Below are 21822 nucleotides of genomic sequence, written 5' to 3' on the forward strand. Positions count from 1 at the left end.
AATAGCGTCAAAATCCACCCTATATGTTTCGTAAATACATTCGGTTGGTAAACAGGAAGTCGATGTGGGACAGACCTGAAAACAGCATACATGGTACAAAACCCCAAGCTGAAGCTCAGTACCAAATATCAAGCAGTTGTGATTGTAGTTGCTGAGAAAAGTGTTACGAAAATTTTGTAAATCCACCCTACATGTTTCGTAAATACATTCAGTCGGTAAACAGGAAGTCATTGTGTGATAGACCTGAAAATAGTATACACAGTATAGAACCCCAAACTGAAGCGCAGTACCAAATTTCAAGCAGTTGTGATTTGTAGTTGCTGAGAAAAGTGTTACGAAAATTTTGTAAATCCACCCTACATGTTTCGTAAATACATTCAGTCAGTAAACAGGAAGTCATTGTGCGACAGACCTGAAAATAGTATACATGGTATAGAACCCCAAGCTGAAGTTTGGTACCAAGTGGCTATGATTTGTGGTTGCTGAGAAAAAGGATGTTTTGGCTGGCCAGATAGACAGACGGACAGAGGTAAACCAGTATACCCCTACTCCTTTGGAGCGGGGGTATAAAAAAATGCATTAAAATGACGTTTCTTTAATGTCTGCTTCTTTCATTATGCCACTATATCCTGCATAGTTTACATTTTATTTTTGCTGAAGAGATGAGATGATGTGAAGTCTTATTTGCATTTTGAGCACATCACCAGAGGCAGATAAGAGGGAAGTACAAAATGGCCACTCACCATCAACAAAGCTGGGGAAAGATGCTGTCTTCTTCGATGGCTAGGAAACAAGAAGCAGCATCAATAAGAAATGTAGATGAAACGTGTATAATGAGCTTGGCTACTAAAGCTGAATTAAAACGCTCTAACAAGTACATTGCTTGTCTTTTACTTAAAAACAACAGGACAAAAACTCCAACAAAATAAAATGGCAACAATAAGCTTTGTTGAACACACGGAACAATAGCAAATACACACCGATTCTAGTTAGTGAACGCCTCATGACCTGGTCAGCCAATGTTAAATCAGCACACACACAACATACATGTTAATTATTCAGCCTCTGATCTCTATAAGTTTGTGGTGAGAGATACCGCAGTGGAATGAGTAACAGCAATCATTTTGTAACAGCCATCCAAATGGAAAGTCAGCATTGAAAGAGAATACATGCCCATTAATTGCAGTCTAAGAGAAAAGCCCCAAAGCTGCATCAGTCAGGGTAATTAAATGAAGGCCATGCAGGGAGAGATGTATAGCTTAGAAATAAACAGCCATCTGTCCTTGGCTGTGCTTCTCTTTTCTCAGATCCATGCACGGTGACCTAGAAACTTCCTCACTAGATTACACTGCAGAAAAAGACAGTATACCAAGTTTTGCATCCCAAGCTACCTATGAAAAAGTGCTCCATAAAATACAGGCTATTGAAACATAAAATAAAGGACCCTACTTTTGCAAATTGCCCCGCAATCTGAGACAGACCAATGGAGCACTCACAAGAAGGACCTTGAGAAGATGAAGGCCTCTTCAAATTAAATACAACTTCCAGCAGCCTTAATAGAGACATTGTTCTGCTCGGCAAAGAGTCAAATTCGCAGACTTTGTTTGAATGCATCTGAATATAAATGACGCACTAACTGTTCTCAAGGCAATTACCCAGTAAGAATGAATCTACTGGAACAATTTCTTTTCATCCAGTATGCCCTACATTAGTCACTTTAGACTCTATAACTCTAAGAGACCAAAGTATCTGATTTTCTTCTGCTATTTAAACTACCTTAAGAAAAGCCAGCTAGTGTGTGTGTGTGTGTATGTATAAAAGGTCTCTTTATTACCTACATCAACAGTGAGATAGGCAATTATTTCACCCAAATAGCACAGAGAAGCGGGGGGGAAACCACACTAGCTAACAACACAAGCTAAAGTGTTGCATGTGTTTTTGTTGAAAATAATTATTTCTTGATGATGGATTCGTTTCTGTCTGAATACATTTATTTGAATTAAAGGTTGGATTTCATTTTTTTCAGTGTGAGATGAAGCTACTTCACCAAAAAGTGGAATTTTTTCTAACCCTTTTTTTTTTACTAGTCTTTACAAGGGGTGCCAATAATTGTTGAGAGTACTGTAGATAGTCACCAGATCTCAACCTAACTGAAGGCCAACAGGAATTTTTGGAGTAACGTGTTAGACAGTGCTCTACATCATCATCAAAACACCAACAGAGGGAATATCTTTCAGAAAATGGTGTTTATTCCTTCCAGCAAACTGGCCGAACACCTTTCTAAGACACTATGTTGTTGTTTCCTTCAATTTGTCTGTAATTATACACTAATTTGGAAAAACTGTGATTTACCATTCAACGGATCAAGCTAGGTTCATGCTTATAGCAATATGTTTACATTTTTCTGGCCCAGAAATAGCTCCATCTCTACTGGGACCAGAGTATTGTCTATGTTCCATTTCATTAATAGGCAACTGACAAGATATATGTAGTTTCCACAGTGGGTCTGATTTTTTTTTTTTTAGGGTAAAAGTTTGCCTGTGTTTCATTTCAGGTGCAATTCACCTTGAAGGCAGCAGAGAAAATTACAAACTGCTCCTTTAAGGCTTGCCTTATGTTATTTGTCTTATTCTACCAGCAAACAGAAGTACATCACCGATATGCATTATCAATAAAGTAGATTAAAAAAAATTCATAGAGGTTCTGTCAAAATTTAATGGATTCACCTCAGGGACATTGTTGTTCTCCAGAGGTCCATTGAGATCAGAGCGTTGCTGTTTTCTTGGCTGCTCTGCACTGTTTGACACCTAGAGAGAGAGAGAGAGAGAGAGAGAAACGAAAAAGGAAGAAGACCCCATTAGCACACTAGATGAGTTTCAGTGTGGTTCCTGCAGGAATATAAACCCTCTAGATACCAGAGAAGCATTACAAAGCTTGTCAGATGACAAAAGATGAAGAACAGAAAAGATCAAAAGAAGAAGTGAAAAAGCAATTTGACAGTTCCTCTAGGAAGCCCTTTGTGACCTGTTTCTCAGTGGAATGGTCTGACCCATACCACCCCCAGTCACAGCTACACTCATTTCAGTTCCCCTATGCTGCAAAATCAACACACAACAACAAAGAAAGCAAAAGATTCTTGGTATGTACCACATACCTTTCCTGAAGTTTGAATGTTATGGACAGATAACTGCATATCCTATAATAAAAGTCTAAAGTTCTTCCCATGCCATGCAGTTGGGCAGCACCAACCTCCATTTCCATATCCCTCTGCCTATACAGCTAGGGTTACAGTGGGGGGCTAGTCCTCTGGTAACCATGAGGATTTGACTCCCTACTCACATCTGTATTGCATCATGCCTTGCCAGACAACAGTAGGTACGATTTTTATGATGATCTTTGGTATGATCCAACCATGAGTAGAACTTACGATCTCCTGACCAAGAGGTGGACACACTAACCATTAGGCCAACTCGCAGTATCCTGTAATAAAGGTCAGGTTATTTACACCTCTTTGTGGTCACAATCTACCAGAAAGTTCTGAGTAGTGTAATGACAGATATAGCAAGGTGCTTTCCAGTCCATGGCAGTACAGGCTGTGCTCCCAGAATCTCAGTCAAGTTGCTGAACTGAAATGAATTGCTTAGAGATCAGGGTTAAACTTGAAGGGGTTGCGTATATACTAATGTGTATATCTTGGGATTATAGACCATTTCAAAGAAGTACACTACACTACCCGGCCAAAAAAATGTTGCACACTATACTGTAATATTTTGTTGGACTGCTTTGATTATGGCGTGTATACGGCTGTGGTATTGTTTCAACAACCTTATGCAACATCACATTTACTTCCATCCAGAGTTGTATTAATGTTTTGTTGAGATCTTGTGTTGATGACTGGAGACTGAAACCACTCTGCAAAGTCTTTTCCAGTACATCCCAAAGACTTTCAATGGGGTTAAGATCAGGACTCTGTGGTGGCAAATTCATGTGTGACTTGTCAGCATGACCAGCAGAGGTGCCCAATCAACTAACCTCATACATACCAGAATACATACGGACCTTCTATACAGTGTTTTGCAAAAGTATTCATCCCCCTTGGTGTTTGTCCTGTTTTGTTACATTGCAAGCTGGAATGAAAATGGATTTTGGGGGGGTTAGCACCATTTGATTTACACAACATGCCTACCACTTTAAAGGTGCAAATTGTTTTTTGTTTTTCTTTTAAATAATATTCTCCGGGCGGCACGGTGGTGTAGTGATTAGCGCTGTTGCCTCACAGCAAGAAGGTCCGGGTTTGAGCCCCATGGCCGACGAGGGCCTTTCTGTGTGGAGTTTGCATGTTCTCCCCGTGTCCGCATGCGTTTCCTCCGGGTGCTCCGGTTTCCCCCACAGTCCAAAGACATGCAGGTTAGGTTAACTGGTGACTCTAAATTGACCGTAGGTGTGAATGTGAGTGTGAATGGTTGTCTGTGTCTATGTGTCAGCCCTGTGATGACCTGGCAACTTGTCCAGGGTGTACCCCGCCTTTCGCCCGTAGTCAGCTGGGATAGGCTCCAGCTTGCCTGCGACCCTGTAGAAGGATAAAGCGGCTAGAGATAATGAGATGAGATAATATTCTCTTAAATACGGAGCTTCTCTTCACATGCGGGGAGCTCAGCCAATTCATGTGTGACTTTCATGTGCGCTCGGCCAATTCATGTGCAATATTTACAAAAATTCGCAATAAATGATCACTCATCTATGGAGAAGTTTGAGCAGTCAAACACTGTCTAAAATGTACTCCAAGTGTATCTCTGAGTGAGTTATCTAGCTAGCTGGTTAGCTTTCTTGTTCATCGAATAAACAAATAACACAGCTGAGTATTCACCAGTTTAGACAATAGCATGCAACTCCTACTGACCTCTCGTCTTAAATATGTTTAGACCCTGATACCCTTCATGACTTGTGTCATGTCCACTTTTGAGTATGCAATATTTCATATTAGTTGAACCAAAGTGTGTGCTCCAGATCCTGGAATTAGTGTTCAAGCAGTTCACTGTGCTTTCTATTTTTGAATACTTTACACTTTAATTTCTGAAAGCAAGTTTGTTCCTGGGGTGGCATAGTGATTAGTGCTGTCGCCTCACAGCAAGAAGGTCCTGGGTTCAAGCCCAGTGGCCAATGCGAGCCTTTCTGTGTGGAGTTTGCATGTTCCCCTTGTGTCTGTATGAGTTTCCTCTGGGTGCTCTGGTTTCCCCCACAGTCCAAAGACATGCAGGTTAGGCTAATTGGTGGCTGTAAATTGACTGAGTGCGAATGGTTGTTTGTCTCTATGTGTCAGCCCTGAGATGACTTGGCGATTTGTCCAGGGTATACTCTGCCTTTCGCCCATAGTCAGCTGGGATAGGCTCCAGCTTGCCCGCGACCCTGCACAGGATAAGTGGTTACGGATGATGGAATGAAGTTTATTCCTGGCATCCAAGAACTGAATAACATGGTCCTAATTTGAATTTGGACATGCTGTCAGGGTGGCACGGTGGTGTAGTGGTTAGCAATGTTGTCTCACAGCAAGAAGGTCCTGGGATCGAGCCGAGCGGCCGACAGGGGCCTTTCTGTGTGGAGTTTGCATGTTCTCCCCGTGTCTGCATGGGTTTCCACCGGGTGCTCCGGTTTCTCCCCACAGTCCAAAGACATGCAGGTTAGGTTAACTGTTGACTAAATTGACCGTAGGTGTGAATGTGAGTATGAATAGTTGTCTGTGTGTCAGCCCTGTGATGACCTGGCGACTTGTCCAGGGTGTACCCCGCCTCTCGCCCGTAGTCAGCTGGGACGGGCTCCAGCTTGCCTGCGACCCTGTAGAACAGGATAAGAAGCTACATATGATGGATGGATGGATGGATGGATGGACATGCTGTCATTTAATGGTTCTTCACTAGTGTTTTGTATGTTTACCAACAACCAGATGTTCTAGGAACAGTGATATCACTTCCTACGCTCATGAATATTCATCTATATTGCCACACATTGAAATTGCAATATGCTTTGCAATAACTGAAGTATCCATGATGTTTCGTGGTTACAGATAAACTGGTATTAATTTGTCTAAAGAATTATCAAACACCCATGGAAAAATTATCTGTAACATCAGAGATGGTCTCACAGATCAAAAAAGAAAGTGGATTATTGTAGATTCATACCTATTTTTATAGACGTTACCAGCGCACTGACTGACCTCACTAAAAATGGTAAATGCTTTACTGTCCCAACTTTTTTTGAAATGTATTGCAAGAATCAAAATTGAAGTAACTGTTTATTTTTTGGGAAAAAAATAAAGTCCATGAGGTAAAACGTGCTGTCAAAGATTTTACTGCCTTTGATGTTTTGGGTAATGGAAATATACCAAATAAATCATAGCATGTCTTAAGAGGCTCACGTGCACACACACACAAATGGTTAGAGAAGCAGCTTTGGGACCAAAAGGTCGCTGGTTTGATTCCCTGGACCAGCAGGACTGGCTGAAGTGCCCTTGAGCAAGGCACCTAACCCCCCACTGCTCCAGCAAGAGTGGTGGTGTACCTTGTGTCTGATGAGCCAAAGAAAAGCTGATGAAATGATCATCAGTTTGGGTGCTGCCTGACCGAAATGGAAAATATATATCAAGCGCAGGGTACTGATTGATTCATCTTTAGTAATCACTAAAGGATCCCCGGTTTAGGGTCACGGTGGATCCAGAGCCCATTCAGAGAACACAGGACACATGCTGGGAATATATCCTAAATGGAACACCAATCCATCACAGTATAAATATGACATTACAAAATAATTCATTGTATGAATTATCCACATGTTTATGAAACCTAGACCAGGGGTTCTCAACCTATTCTGCTTTAAGGTCCACCTATTCATTCTTGTATATGAGTCGGGGCCCATTAAAAAAGATCCCCAATTATTTTAGCTCACCTATTCTATTAGAATCAAATAATCTATTGTAAAGTATATTAATGGGATGTGACATCACTCCCTGTTACTGATGGGAGCCCAGGAATTAAATAAATGCAATAAAAACAAACTGTTTTTAATTGTAAGTATTGTATTTAAAACTGTGTGGATGTGCCAGAAGCCAACATAAACGTTTTATGTTGGCTTCTGGCACATCCACACAGTTTTAAATACAATACTTACAATTAAAAACAGTGCTCTTCTATGATGATAAAACCATGCATGCAGGGCATTCTCACTCAAAAGGGATTAATGATCCAAAAGTGGAGTCTGGTCCATTAACACAAGAACATCTTGCCATGTTTGTGTACAGCAAACAAGCAAGTTATTAAAACCAAGAAGTACACTCAAAAGAAGTGGATATAGAAACCACTCAATGGGATTAAAGGGATTAGATCCTTACACACTAACGAAGAAGGATTTTTTCCTATGAGTTGGAAAATTATCCATCTGTTGAGTTCTCCAACATCTCAAACTACCTGGTGCTGCAGACAGGGGCGCCGCTGGGGGGGGGGGGGGGGGGGGGGGGGGGGAGTTAGGACGATTCTAAGGGCCTGGCACTGACAGGGGGGGCCTGTGAGGGATATTAATATTATTTTAATAGTATTGCCTTGTATAAGTTTTTGAAATAAAATATTTCATTTCATCTGTTAAAATATGCAAATTATACATGGTTATGATTTGCTATAACATTTTTCTTGAATTATATATGATCTTGTCATTTCACCCCTCCACCCTTTTTACTAATGGTACAGTCTGATTCTGGGCGCGGGACCCGTGAAATGTGTAGCTCCGTGCATGCGCAGAGCTGTTAGCGCAGCTTAGAGCAGCTGGCAGTTTTTCTATGTGCGCAACAGAGGTGTACATTCTAGAAGTTGCTAAGCAGGAGCAGGTGTGATGAATTATGAAGTCCGGATATCACACTGTGTGTGAAAAAAAAAATCATCTTTTTTCATAGGTATCTTTATTGTATAATTAAGTCTAGGTGTTTTGCCATTGTTCATGTGTGGATTTGTTGATATTAAGTATTTAACTTTAATATTTTGCACATTAGCTGTGGTCATAGATATCATTGCTATTGTTCATGTGTGGATTTATTGATACTGTTGCTAAGTATTTAACTTGAATATTTGAACATTTGCTGTGTTTTCTAATAAATGTGTGATGCCTAAAAGAAACCAAAAACACTTAGTGGATTTCTTGCAGTGCACTATGTAATTGTATCAAAAAACTAGTGTAGTTATTCGTCAAGGCATACATTTGATCACATACAATAAGTCAATAAATGGAGGAAACAAAGGAATACATTTTGTAATCCTGATTATTGATGTTTGCTGGAGGGCTCTGGAGTATCCATAATGTGCATACAGAATGTTATAAATCCATACTGATACAGTGATGCATGCAATTTCTCTCAACACAAACATTTGGATTGAATGAACTCCATAGGCTACTGAGTGGCCTAATAATAGTTGCTCATAAAAGAAAAAAATATATCTTCCATATATATCATGGAATTTTCATTTTAAGGCAACAGTCTATTCAGTCTAATTCTGACAGTTCTGCATTTAAAATGTTCATATACCAAATAATTGTATCACCTAAACTTGCTAGGTAGCTGATCACATGCATAGTAAAGTAGAAGTGCCAGCCAAAAACAGACTTCAAATTCAGTTGCTTGAGCTTGAAATTTTTACCGGGGGGCCCTAAATTGTAATCTTTCATAGGGCCCAAGATTTCTAGCGGCGCCCCTGGCTGCAGACATCGTTCTACATGGACACACAGATGAAAACCTAGAAGAGCATGGAGGAGTACAACTTTTTGTATGTGGCTGGGTTAAAGATCTGGGGATCAGGATACTACAAGATAGATGGCGGTAGACGGATCTAAGTGCAGGAAGACTGTTTATTAGCAAGCGGGATATTTACAAAAACGAAAGCAGAACAGAAAGCAGAATCATAAAGTAGAGTTTTTAAACAGCCTTATAAACATGGCTAGAAACAAACATGACAGTGATAATATTTCACAAAGCCTCTGTGAAAACGGTGTCCGTATCTGCATGTGCTGATTGTGCTCAGTATCAGGTGTTTCCCAGAATGACTGAGTCCCAAGAGCATGCACAATGCACTCCATGAGTGTGTGCGACCGCTCGAGCTGCACCAGACTCAAGTGCGCAAAGGTGTGACAGTCAAGTGTTCAGCTACTATGTGACCACAACTTTTAGCTCACGTGTATATCGCCATGCATCGCCACCAAAATGCCTCAGTTTCATCGATAACCCATCGCAAAGCATCGCGAGCTATAGTGTGACCGTAGCTTAATGAGGTGGATGTGATGTCAGATGCAACCCAGCAATTGTACTGTACTCCACTAGGAGTAAAAAATGAACTTCAATTTGAAAAAAAATTTGCAGCCCACCAGTGATGGGAATAACGGCGTTAGAAATAAACGGCGTTATTAACGGCGTTACTTTTTTTAGTAACGAGTAATCTAACTAATTACTTTTTACATCGTTATAACGCCGTTCCCGTTACTTACAATAAAATACTATGCGTTACTTTATTAAAGCTGTTCTCATCTGGCACGCTGCTCGCTCAGCCTTTCTTTACTCTGCTTTCGTGTAGGGCAGGGAGACGCGAGACAACGGCACAGTAAGCCAATCAGAGTAGATTTGGACAACATACGTAGGTAGGCCACGCCTACTGCACTACTGCGCACTCTTTCAATCGGAAGACCCAGCGATGGCGAGTGGTCAGCCCAGCACTGCGCTTTCACATTGGAAATACAGCCATTACTTTTCATTACTTGAAATAAAAGGCAAGAGTGTTTACGTGCAATGCACATTATGTCGAGGAACAAAGCGTTTGTCCTCGTCAGTGGCCAGTAATTAGTAACATAATTTTAATAACTACAAAAATATATTAGTACATTTGATAGATGTCTTATCTCACATTGTCCCACAAAAATAGTAATATAGTGTAGATAACATTACTAATTGGTTCTGTTAAGTGTCCATTTCAGTCATTAAACACATTTAACATTCACTTTTATTATGATTACACTAATTGAATTTGATTTTTTTTGAGGGGGAACAAAATGTAACGGAATAATTACTTTCCCTGGTAATTAGTTACTTTTATGACAAAGTAACTCCGTTACTAACTCAGTTACTTTTTGGGAAAAGTAACTAGTAACTATAACTAATTACTTTTTGAAAGTAACGTGCCCAACACTGCAGCCCACTACATGGCCACCACTGCATGGTGGTTGAGAAACACTGACCTAGACAAAGCCAGTATTTATTTATTTATTTTGTACTGAGCAGTTTGGAGGTGTTTGAAAGAGGTGATATCATAAAATGACTTAATACTTCTCGTAGGAACTGAATATTATGGTCCTATAAACTATAGACTCCACTTATGAACACAGCTGTAACTACAGCAGATGAATGTTTGTTTAGTTTAGAAAACCAAAATATGAAAGTGATAGTCTATTAGAAAAACTTGACTGTCATAGCTGTCACAACCCTAACAGTAATGCTGTCAGTGGTTATGAAGTCTGAACCATCTAAAGACGGTTCAACACAGAAAATCAAATTCATTATGTTATGAACCTCAATGAAGTAATCACAACCTTTTAACTTGGTGTAAAAATGTTTGGTCTTATTTTAGGCTTTGTGTGACCAACTTCTCTTACCTGTTCCCTATGCTGCTCCTGTGCCCATCTCCTCCTTTCCTCTGGGGTGTGCAAGTGACCTTTCAAGCTCCTCTGTGGCTGTGGGTTGTGCCCAGCATGGGGGATGTTGAGAGTTTTGGGTCTGCCATCATGGCGGTGTGGTGGGGGGTAAGGTGCTGGTTCGGCTTTGGGCTCAACTTCAGCCTGATAACGCCCAGGCATGGATGCCAGCTCCTCTGGACTCTGATCAGCCCCACTGCTCAGGCTGCCCATGCTCATGCTCATCTTTATCTCAGCCACAATCTGATCAATGTCTTCCTCTGTCTCTTCACCCGTTTCACCCTCCACACCCTTGTGGCCTGTAAACATGGAGTTCGCATTGTCCTCTGGGGCATAGTAGTCCCCTGTGTAGATCTCTCTGTCTTGTTCCTCCTCGGGTTCATCCTCTTCATTAGCGCAGTACTCCTCACTCTCCTCATCCTCCTCCTCTTGTTCCTGGGTTCGAGGAAGAGCTTGGTCCTGGTGATGGTACTGATGGTGAGGATGGTGATCGAGGACTGGTTCAGGTCTCCCGTCATATATTTGCTGGTCAGAGTCCTGCTCCAGAACTTCGCAACGCACCTCACCCTCACCTTCCACCCACTCCTCCACAGCTTCTTGGCACTCATCTGTGTCTGGGGGTGGTTCAGCGTGCCCATACCTGCCCTCATTACAGTCCATCCCCTCCAGATAACTGTCATCCTCTGGACAGTAGCGAATGTAGTATGTCACTCCCTCATCTTCTTCAGGCAGCCCTTCATCATAGTCCTCTTCATCCTCTGATGTATTGTTGACGTAGTCTGAGCTTGAGTCTCCATCAAGGCTGTCTGGATGGCCCTGATAATTGGAGTGGGTGTGATCGGGGGTGGCAGGATGGCTGCTGGGCAGGTCCACCTCCTCCTGGTCACAGTATTGGTGTACTGGGGTTTCAGAGTCTTGTCGCTCTTGACACTCTTTGCTGAGATAAGGGGCAGGGCAGGGACATGGTGCAGGAGCATGAAGCTCTGCTGAGGCCATGCTGCTGCTGGCCCCAGGCCTCTTCCTCTGAGCCATAGAGAGAGCCACTCACTGGCCTTCCATCTCTGGGGAGCGTCAGTCCTGAGACACAAAAGAAAAGACATTTCTATAAGTGGGGTTTTCTGCACACATTTGAGAGTTCAAACCCTAGGACTAGCAAATTACCAGTGACTATCGGCCCCTTAATGCTAAATTGCTCCAGGAATGCTGTAATATTTTGACCCACATGATATATTAAACACCAACACTTAACCAAAGCTACCAGAGTGAAAGCCACATGATGATATCACATTTTATTGAACTTTTGAGCATGTCATAATGCTTCTAATATGTAAACCTAAGCTAACAACCAGCCAAGAATGGTTATCTCCATTCCTTCCACTCAGAGAAAATGGCCAATTATGCTCTTTTGGACCACAGATAGCTGTGGCATCACTATCATTCAAGCTCACAATTTCCTGATAATACAACAAACACAAACAGATGTACCACTTGGGAGTCTTTTGAGAAGATCTCTGTGCATCAGACCTTTAGTAGAGAATGTGTTCATCTTCACCATTGATACTGACAACAAATCCAAGTTAAATTAATTGTAGCCAGGACCCTCTTGAGAAAATAATGCTACCAAGTCACAAAGAACAAATAATGACAGAATAGATAACACAAAACCAAATGCCTGAACAAATAACGGACAACAACAAACGAGACCAAATTATACCCATAGACTTAATCTCTGTTTGAATCCCATCGATTCTCTCAGCCAAGCAGCAATGCCTCACTCCAACATGGTAGGAAGCTGGATAACTTTAACGGCTCAGTGTCTGATCAATTACTTTTATTGAGTTAGACAGAGCTTCATTTATGAGGTGCACGTGTTGACTGGCATGTCCATAGCAGTGAGGGCTGGACACCATCCTACATATGAATCTAGACCAAAAAACAGCCTGCATTTATTAATTAATTAGGCTCTAGCAGCCTAGAATAGCCTACAATATACAAGATAATTTTATTGAAACATACAATCAGTACAGTCTAAATATTTGCTGGTACTAGAGTGGGTGATGGGAATGTAGATGGTATTATCATTGTTGGTTATTAATTGATGAGAGAACAGCGGGATGAGGAATTACAGGGCCGGAAAAGCAGAGTTAATCACGTATCCCAGAATTCCAGTTGGAAAGGGTGTGGCAGTGATTGTAGTGAATTAATGTGCAAGTTCTTACTGTGGAGAGTTTCTGTTGTGTTATAGGTGCATTTAAAAAGCTTAAATACAAGTACAAGAAGATAAATTAGGTTAGGAATTCTCGATACACATTATCAAATCCAAATGAATGAGAAAAAGAGAACAAGAACATGTTCTGTATTCTGTACACACACACACGCACACATTTACTGTGCCATCTCCACCAGTAGCCTCTCAAAGGGGCTTTTGTTACTGATCTCTCTCTCTCTCTCTCTCTCTTTATTATGCCTTCTATCACCAGACAGTACAGCTAATAATCACCCATACGCATGTAGAAAGAAGCACGAACATGGGGAGGACAGTGGCCCCAACACATACACACAGACCTAAACACCACACTTACACTAACACTCCACAGACTATTTACACTCTGACCAAGCTCTCTCATATTACTTGTATCACCTTTTCACAGCATGTCACCACTCTTAGAATGCATTCTGTACACACCTCAACAAAAGAGCTCTACAGGGAAATCACACCTCTCAAGCTGATGTTTCAATCACTGTGCAGCAGCATCCAATACTATGGCACCTACTAATCACACAGGTGAATAAGGCTTCTCTGTCCTACCTGTTTCCCCTGGATACTTGTATCACATGGATGTGCAAAGAACTAAGCAGCAGTGTAGAGATGATTGACTACTATGCCTTGAAACCCCCCACCCATTTTCCTGCTGCTCCACACCCCTCCTACTCTAAAAGTCCTACCCAATCCAAGCTCTGAATCGCATAACTAAAAGCTAAACACCACCCCTGGGAACCCATGACCCTTTGCCTCTTTGTTCACCCCTGAATGCATTAACCACGCCTATTCTGCAGCTTTGTCTAGAGCCTTAGTCAGAGCGTATGACATATTTTTGCCTGTTAACACCACAATGGAACAACAGAGAAGAAAGAGTGCAATGATATGATGTATGCGTATTAATACATTTCATTAAAAAGTATGGTTTTTGGAAGGATATTTGAGTCATGTGTATATCTGCCAAATATTTCGATATGGTGTGAATACATGTTGCTTGTTCCATATGCTGTATCTGCATACACTGGATGCCCAATACTCCGCTCTATTCACTGAACACAAAACACTGGCACACTGAAAACTCACCAGTTTGATGTTGCACACATTCTTATGGCTTGTATTGAATTGGAATACATTACCATATCAATTGACGCTGAGAGCACATGCATGAAAAATCAATTCTACCTGCTCTGTAAAACTAGGATCACATCCTGACATCGGTTCAAAATGAAACACAAAGGGAAGCAGACGAGACTGAAATGAATAGAGTATAAAATTCAGACTTACAGTACAGTCCCTGTTAATTCCAAACAATCCTCAAACACAAGTGAGGTAAATGAAAACAGTATGAAGATGTTCTCTGTGTAAAGAACAAGGCAAAATTCACATGTAATTATGACTGATGAATGGTATTAATCAATGAGTAAAGACTTCAATTAACCGTAGATTTCAATTATTAATGCAATTAAGGAAAACAAATTCAATTATTTTAAAGAATTACAAGGAGGAACAATATCACTTATTGAGTGCACACTCCTGCCTGCTCTCACAGTTATATCCCACTCTCAGTATTTTCTTAACATAGTCGGTCCAATTCCAATAAAATAAACAAATTTATTTAAACACTTTAAAGCTGTGGTTTGTTACGTTACAGGAAGTGGGCTCTTTGTGCAGGCATAAGTTATCGACTGTACTGTAATCTGTGTTGATGGAAAGCATAATAGAAAGCAGAGAAAGAGAGAAGGAATAAAAATCCCATCTGAGGGGCATGTTCTCATTTTACTGGTTTAATTGGCAAAATGTCCATCCATCCATCCATCCATCCATTTCTGTAGCCGCTTATCCTGTGCAGGGTCACAGGCAAGCTGAAGCCAATCCCAGCTGACTATGGGTGAGAGGCAGGGTACACCCTGGACAAGTCGCCAGGTCATCACAGGGCTGACACATAGACACAGACAACCATTCACACCTACGGTCAATTTAGAGTCACCAGTTAACCTAACCTGCATGTCTTTGGACTGTAGGGGAAACCGGAGCACCCGGAGGAAACCCACGCGGACACGGAGAGAACATGCAAAATCCGCACAGAAAGGCTGGGCTCGAACCCAGGACCTTCTTGCTGTGAGGCGACAGTGCTAACCACTACACCACCGTGCCGCCCTAATTGGCAAAACAATTATAGTTAAATATCTCTCACTAGGAATGTTGTAACAATTTTTTATTCTGAGATCAAACTTTGAATCAATTTTGAATATGTTCTGTATTAAATGTATTGATTCTACAGAGCTCTAATTATATACTGCATGATACTATAAATCTTAGTAGTATGTAAAAAGTTTTCAAATTTGTTGGCTCCTGTAAAAAACTGTAATCTCATTAAACTAAAATGATTCAAAAGTGCTAATTAAGTCCCTAAATACCACATTGTAGCAGTTCGGATGGGTGGGTGGAGCACAGAAGGACGGCAGGCCAGAACTGAGTTCACAAAAACCCATTTATTATAGCTTTTCAGCCTTAACTACACACATACACACACACTCCAGTCGTCTGGTTCGGGAGAGAGTTCCCTCTGCTCTCGCTCTCTCTCCTTAAATAGGGCGTGGTCACTGGGGAAGACACACAAACACCTTAATTAACCTCAGGTGCAGTGATTCTGCCACTTACTTTCCCTGACTCCGCCCTCCGATCACAGCCCGACGCTTGGCCACGGCCATGCTGCCACATACCCCCACCGCCCGACTCAAGGTGGGCGGCCGTCCGGCCTGCAGCCGACTCCCCCCCTGACGGGAGAGGAAGTCCGCCACGGCCATCTGTGCCCCTGGCCTGTGGATCACCTTGAAGTTGAAGGGTTGGAGTGCCAGATACCAACGGGTGATCCGCGCATTGGCATCCTTCATGCGGTGGAGCCACTGGAGGGGCGCGTGGTCCGAACAGAGGGTGAAAGAGCGTCCCAGCAGGTAGTAACGGAGAGCGAGGACCGCCCACTTGATCGCCAGGCACTTTTTTCAATGGTGCTATAGCGCCCCTCACGCACCGACAGCTTCCTACTGATGTATAACACTGGGCGGTCCTCCCCCTCCACCTCCTGGGACAAAACAGCCCCCAGCCCTCTGTCCGACCCATCCGTCTGTAACATAAAGGGGAGAGAAAAGTCAGGGGAGTGTAAAAGTGGCCCCCCACACAGTGCAGCCTTTACCTCAGAAAAAGCCCGCTGGCATTGCTCCGTCCACTGGACCAGATCTGGTGCCCCCTTTTTAGTCAGATCAGTCAGCAGGCTGGTGATGTCCGAATAATTAGGTATAAACCTACGATAATAGCCAGCCAGCCCCAGGAACTGTCTCACCCCCTTTTTGGTTTTGGGCCTCGGGCAGGGCGCAATTGCCGCTGTCTTGTTAATTTGGGGATGCACCTGCCCGTTGCCCTAGTGGAAGCCCAGATACCATACTTCCACCCGCCCAATCGCACACTTCTTTGGGTTGGCTGTGAGACCCGCTCGCCTCAGCGACCTAAGGACGGCCCTCAGATGTTGGAGGTGCCTCGGCCAGTCATTACTATAGATAATGATGTCGTCGAGGTAGGCGGCCGCATACGTGGCATGGGGGCGGAGGACCCTATCCATCAGCCGCTGAAACGTAGCGGGCACCCCAAATAGCCCAAAAGGAAGTGTGACAAACTGGTGTAAGGCAAATGGTGTGGAAAAGGCCATTTTTTCTCGGGATAATGGAGTCAAGGGGATCTGCCAATAACCCTTTGTTAAATCCAGTGTCGAGTAAAAGCGAGCTGTGCCTAGTCGATCGAGCAACTCATCAATACAAGGCATTGGGTACGCGTCGAATTTAGACACCGCATTGACTTTCCTATAGTCTACATAGAACCGGACCGACCCGTCGGCCTTGGGTACCAAGACCACCGGGCTGCTCCAGTCACTGTGGGACTCCTCGACGATGCCCATTTCGAGCATGGCCTCGAGTTCTTCCCGAACCACTTTTTTCTTGTGTTCGGGTAGCCTGTAAGGGCGGCTACGCACTACCACCCCCGGGGGCGTCTCAATGTGGTGCTCTATGAGGTTGGTGCGGCCAGGCAGGGGCGAGAACATGTCCGAAAACTCGGTCTGCAACTGGGCAACCTCCGCGAGTTGGGTCGGGGAGAGGTGGTTTCCACAGGGGACCGGAGAGGTAAGTGATGCCAATGTTCCCTTTTGAACCTCCAGCCCCAGCTCTGCCTTCTCCGGAACCACTGACACCAACGCCACGGGGACCTCCTCGTTCCAGAGTTTGAGCAGATTGAGGTGGTAAACCTGTAGCGCCCCACCCCTGTCCGTTCGCCTCACCTCATAGTCAACGTTCCCGACTCGCCGTGTGACCTCAAAGGGTCCTTGCCACTTGGCGACTAATTTGGAGCTCGATGTGGGCAACAGTACGAGTACTTTATCTCCCGGTGCGAACTCCCTGAGGCGCGTACCCTTGTCGTACAGGCGGGTTTGTCATTCTTGGGCCTGCCGCAAATTCTCCTGGGTTAGGTGGGTGAGTGTGCGGAGTTTTGCGTGCAGGCCAATAACGTATTGGATTTCATTTTTACTTGGTGAAGGTCCCTCCTCCCAATTTTCCCGCAGCACATCTAGAATGCCGCGTGGCTTACGCCCATATAACAATTCAAACGGGGAGAACCCTGTGGAGGCTTGGGGGACCTCTCGCACTGAAAACAACAAGGGTTCGAGCCACTTATCCCAATTACGTGCATCCTCACTTACGAATTTTTTAATTATATTCTTGAGGGTGCGATTGAACCATTCAACTAAACCGTCCGTTTGTGGGTGATACACGCTGGTGCGGATCGGCTTAATACCCAACAACCCATACAGTTCATTTAGTGTATGTGACATAAACGATGTGCCTTGGTCAGTCAGAATCTCTTTCGGGATTCCAACTCGGGAGATAACGCGGAAGAGCACTTCCTCAATACTGCGTGCTGAGATATTGTGAAGAGGCACCACTTCCGGGTATTGCGTTGCATAGTCCACCAGAACTAATATAAAGCGGTACCCTCGTGTTGACCAATCTAATGGCCCGACGAGATCCATCCCAATTCTTTCGAATGGGGTCTCGATTGATGGGAGAGGGTGCAAAGGCGCTTTTGGAATGGCCGCTGGATTTACTAACTGGAATTCTCAGCACGCCATACACCACCTACGGACATCGCCGCGAATCCCTGGCCAATAGAACCGGGCCATTATTTGGGCTAGTGTTTTATCCTGCCCTAAGTGTCCAGCCATGGGATTAAAGTGAGCCGCCTGGAATACCAATTCCTGGCGGCTCTTTGGAATCAAAAGCTGCGTGACTCGCTCTTTAGTTTGAGTGTCCTGCGTCACTCGGTATAATCTATCCTTCATAATTGTGAAGTAGGGGAAGGACGGGGTGGCGTTTGGCTGGAGTGTTGGACCATCGATTACTCTCACTTGGTCAAATGCATGCCGCAGAGTCTCATCTCGCGACTGCTCTAATGGAAAATCCGCGAGGGATTCCCCAATAGAGGGAGGAGGAGCCGGCGGCTCCTCACTCTGACGCGGAGATGACGTAGACAGCTCTGTGACAGCTGCTCCCGCCAACACGACACCGGGATCTCCCCCTATTAAACTACGTCAGGACCCACTCTTCACGAGGTGACTCATTAATTCCCCAAATTCCGGCCAATCCGTTCCCAAAATTATCGAGTGGGTAAGGCGAGGATTAACCGCCGCCTTCACTATAAATTTTTCCCCTCGAAAAAAATGTGGACCGACACTAAAGGGTAGTTGTGAACATCCCCGTGCACACACAACACCTTCACCAATTGTGCTCCCCCCAATGCCTCGTCTTGCACCAGGTTTTGGTGGGTTGAGGTCTGATTACAACCGGAATCCACCAACGCCTGATGTGTATCCCCTTGGATACTCACCGGTATGCAATACGCTCCGGCCTGATCGAGGGCGGCTCCTGGCGCGTCGCGGATCCGAACCACCGCACCCACCTCCATTACCGAACACTGCTGTTGGAGGTGGCCCGGCTCCCCGCAGCGCCAGCAAACCGGCCCGGGCTTCCTCTCCACACTGGTGCTCTGGGGCTCACTCACCTGAGGGGGGTGAGAGACAGACACAGAAGGGAGAGACGGGAGGGCACCGCGGGTGCAGCGGTCCGGCTGGGGTGGGGCCGGCCCCCGCCTCCGCGGTGGGGGAACGGGGCGAGGATGAGACACAGGAGGAGAGGGAGAGAGAGAGAGGAGAGGGGAGAAGAGGTTGTCTGCTGTCCTGCCATTGGGACAGCCGCCAAATGGTCCTCCGCCAGCTCGATTGCCTGATCCAGCGATGCCGGGCGGTGGCACTGGACCCACTCTGCAGCTCCGGCTGGTAGGCGCGCGATGAACTGCTCCAGTACCACCTGGTCGATGATCCCCTCGGCATCGCGGTTGTCGCCCCTCAACCACCACCTGCAGGCGTCCCGGAGTTGCTGGCCAAACGCGAACGGCCGGCCGACTTCCTCCAAGCGCAAAGCGCGGAAGCGCTGCCATTGTTGCTCGGGGGTGCGCCCCACACGCTGGAGGACAGCCCGGCGAAGGTCCGCGTAGGCCAGCCAGCGGTCGGCGGGGAGCTGTAGCGCGGCCAGCTGCGCCTCTCCTGTTAGCAGGGGGAGGAGGCGCTCCGCGCACTGTTCTACCGGCCACCCCGAGGTCTCTGCTACCTGCTCAAAGAGCGTGAGGAAGGCCTCGGGGTTGTCCTGCGGGCCCATCTTCATCAGGGTGAAGGGGGACGGGCCCGCGGCGGTGGACCCCGCCGATGCAAGGAGGTGCCAGAACGCCTGTCGCTCTTCCTGCTGAGCCAGCACCAGGGCCTCGAACCGCTGTTCCTGTTCCTTCCGGAGGGCGACTAGTGCCTGGTGCTGGCTTTGCTGGGCCGTGGCGAGGGCGTGGACCAGGTCGGCGAAGGGGGAGGACTCCATGGGGCTGTTCTGTTTCTGCGCTCCAAGTCCCGGGTTTCGGCACCACTGTAGCAGTTCGGATGAGTGGGTGGAGCATAGAAGGACGGCAGGCCAGAACTGAGTTCACAAAAACCCGTTTATTATAGCTTTTCAGCCTTAACTACACACATACACACACACTCCAGTCGTCTGGTTGGGGAGAGAGCTCCCTCTGCTCTTGCTCTCTCTCCTTAAATAGGGGAAGACACTGGGGAAGACACACAAACACCTTAATTAACCTCAGGTGCAGTGATTCTGCCACTTACCTTCCCTGACTCCGCCCTCCAGTCACAGCCCGACGCTTGGCCACGCCCCCGCTGCCACACACGTATTTCCTACATTTGGACTATTAGTGTCATTGTCCTTGTAGTTTTATTGCTTTTAGTTTCATAACTGGAAAGCATGTCTACAAAACAAGGCTATTTTATTCATACAACCTATTCATAGAACCAATTCAGAGCTCTCTGTTTAGGCCTAGTCTTACACTTGAGATTTTATTTATACAAGTCCTTAAATAGTCTTTTTAAATTCCTGTCATGCCAAAATAAGCTCTTAAACCCACAACCACCTAGAATTTATACGATAATTGGCTTCAAGCCCAAAGATATTCTAGGGTGTATAATATAATCTCCTCTCTCCCTCATATTTTATTCTGATCGGATGCACACAGATAACTAGCTTTGATTAGTGATGGTCTCTCACAGCTAATAAGAGACCATCAAAGACTGAGGAGAGTATCGACTATACCTTTATTATCATTGTACAAGTGCAGGAAGCATAAAGTGGCTGCTCCTGAACTCGCTGCCAGCTTAAGAGCATAGTTTCAAGTTTTTATGACAATGTTCTTATGACAAAAACTTAACTAAATTCTGTGAACATTGTGGGCGGCTTTAGAGATCATCGGAAGACTATTTATATCTTTCAAAAAATTTTGTCACTGTAATATGTGAACGTGGGCGGTGGGAGGACAGAATGTTGTAGTCCACAGTCTGTACAACAGACAGGGAATAAAAACAGAGCAAGAAACTAAATACCAAAGACTAGAAAAAGGCAAGACTGTGAAAGTCACTGCTCAGTAATGGAGTTCGAAACATGCAATACTTGCAATACACATGAAATAGACGGAGGATTAAATTGACACATTTCTCATGGGTGTGAAGCAACATGTAAGATGCAAAAAACACCCCTGGCAACATGGTAACAAGAACAGGAAACAATGACCATATAAGGATAGGAAGGATAACAGGAAACAATGACCATATAAGGATCGACCTAAAGAAGGAAATGGTCTAAAGTATGCTCACTCTACAGGGATAGATTAAGGGTGGATGTGACCCAACAGAGCAAAAGTGGTCCAAGAAAGGGACTAATTATGAACGCATCATTCGCATCGTTTGTTTCAATTTCTGAGGATACGGATTTCAAAGCTGTGAATATGTGCCAATCTGATACTGACATCTTTTCACTTTAAAAATGCAAAAGCTGTTTAAAACTGATGTGTGTTGGAAAATTTGATGGGAGGGATGGAATGCTCTCTCCTGTCAATCACAGCAACACTAGTCAATTATGGAGATCTTTGCGTTCAGGTATGCAGAAGAGGGTAGATAGCGCTTTCCTTTTGAGTGTGGTCAGCTGTCCTGTGATGCAGCATGAGCAACAGTTTTATTCTGTCAGCTAATGGAACCCTTAAAATGGAAATAATGATCCTGACTGATTTACATTATTTTTTTAAATAGTCATAAAATACAGGTAAAGAAATACAGTACTGAATCAGATCTGAAAATATGTGAAATCAAATGTAATAATGAACCAGTAACAGTAATACGATACTGGTTTGGAGTTTCTTTAAAACAAATGCTTCAC

At 44.4% G+C, this 21822-nt stretch overlaps 1 protein-coding gene across 1 annotated transcript in view; it reads right to left on the reverse strand.

Annotated features, from left to right (window-relative positions):
- The window catches only part of apba2b (amyloid beta (A4) precursor protein-binding, family A, member 2b), a 359367-nt gene that overhangs the window by 87934 nt on the left and 249611 nt on the right, over positions 1 to 21822 (reverse strand). The window contains exons 3-5 of the mRNA XM_060911219.1: positions 10675 to 11790; positions 2727 to 2807; positions 744 to 783 (exon numbers count right to left, since the gene is read on the reverse strand). Of these exons, the coding sequence (XP_060767202.1) occupies positions 744 to 783; positions 2727 to 2807; positions 10675 to 11745 (1192 nt within the window). The 5' untranslated portion in view covers positions 11746 to 11790. The remainder of the gene's footprint in view (positions 1 to 743; positions 784 to 2726; positions 2808 to 10674; positions 11791 to 21822) is intronic.

This window comes from Neoarius graeffei, chromosome 27, assembly GCF_027579695.1.
Source record: "Neoarius graeffei isolate fNeoGra1 chromosome 27, fNeoGra1.pri, whole genome shotgun sequence".
In the NCBI taxonomy this organism is placed as follows: Eukaryota; Metazoa; Chordata; class Actinopteri; order Siluriformes; family Ariidae; genus Neoarius; species Neoarius graeffei.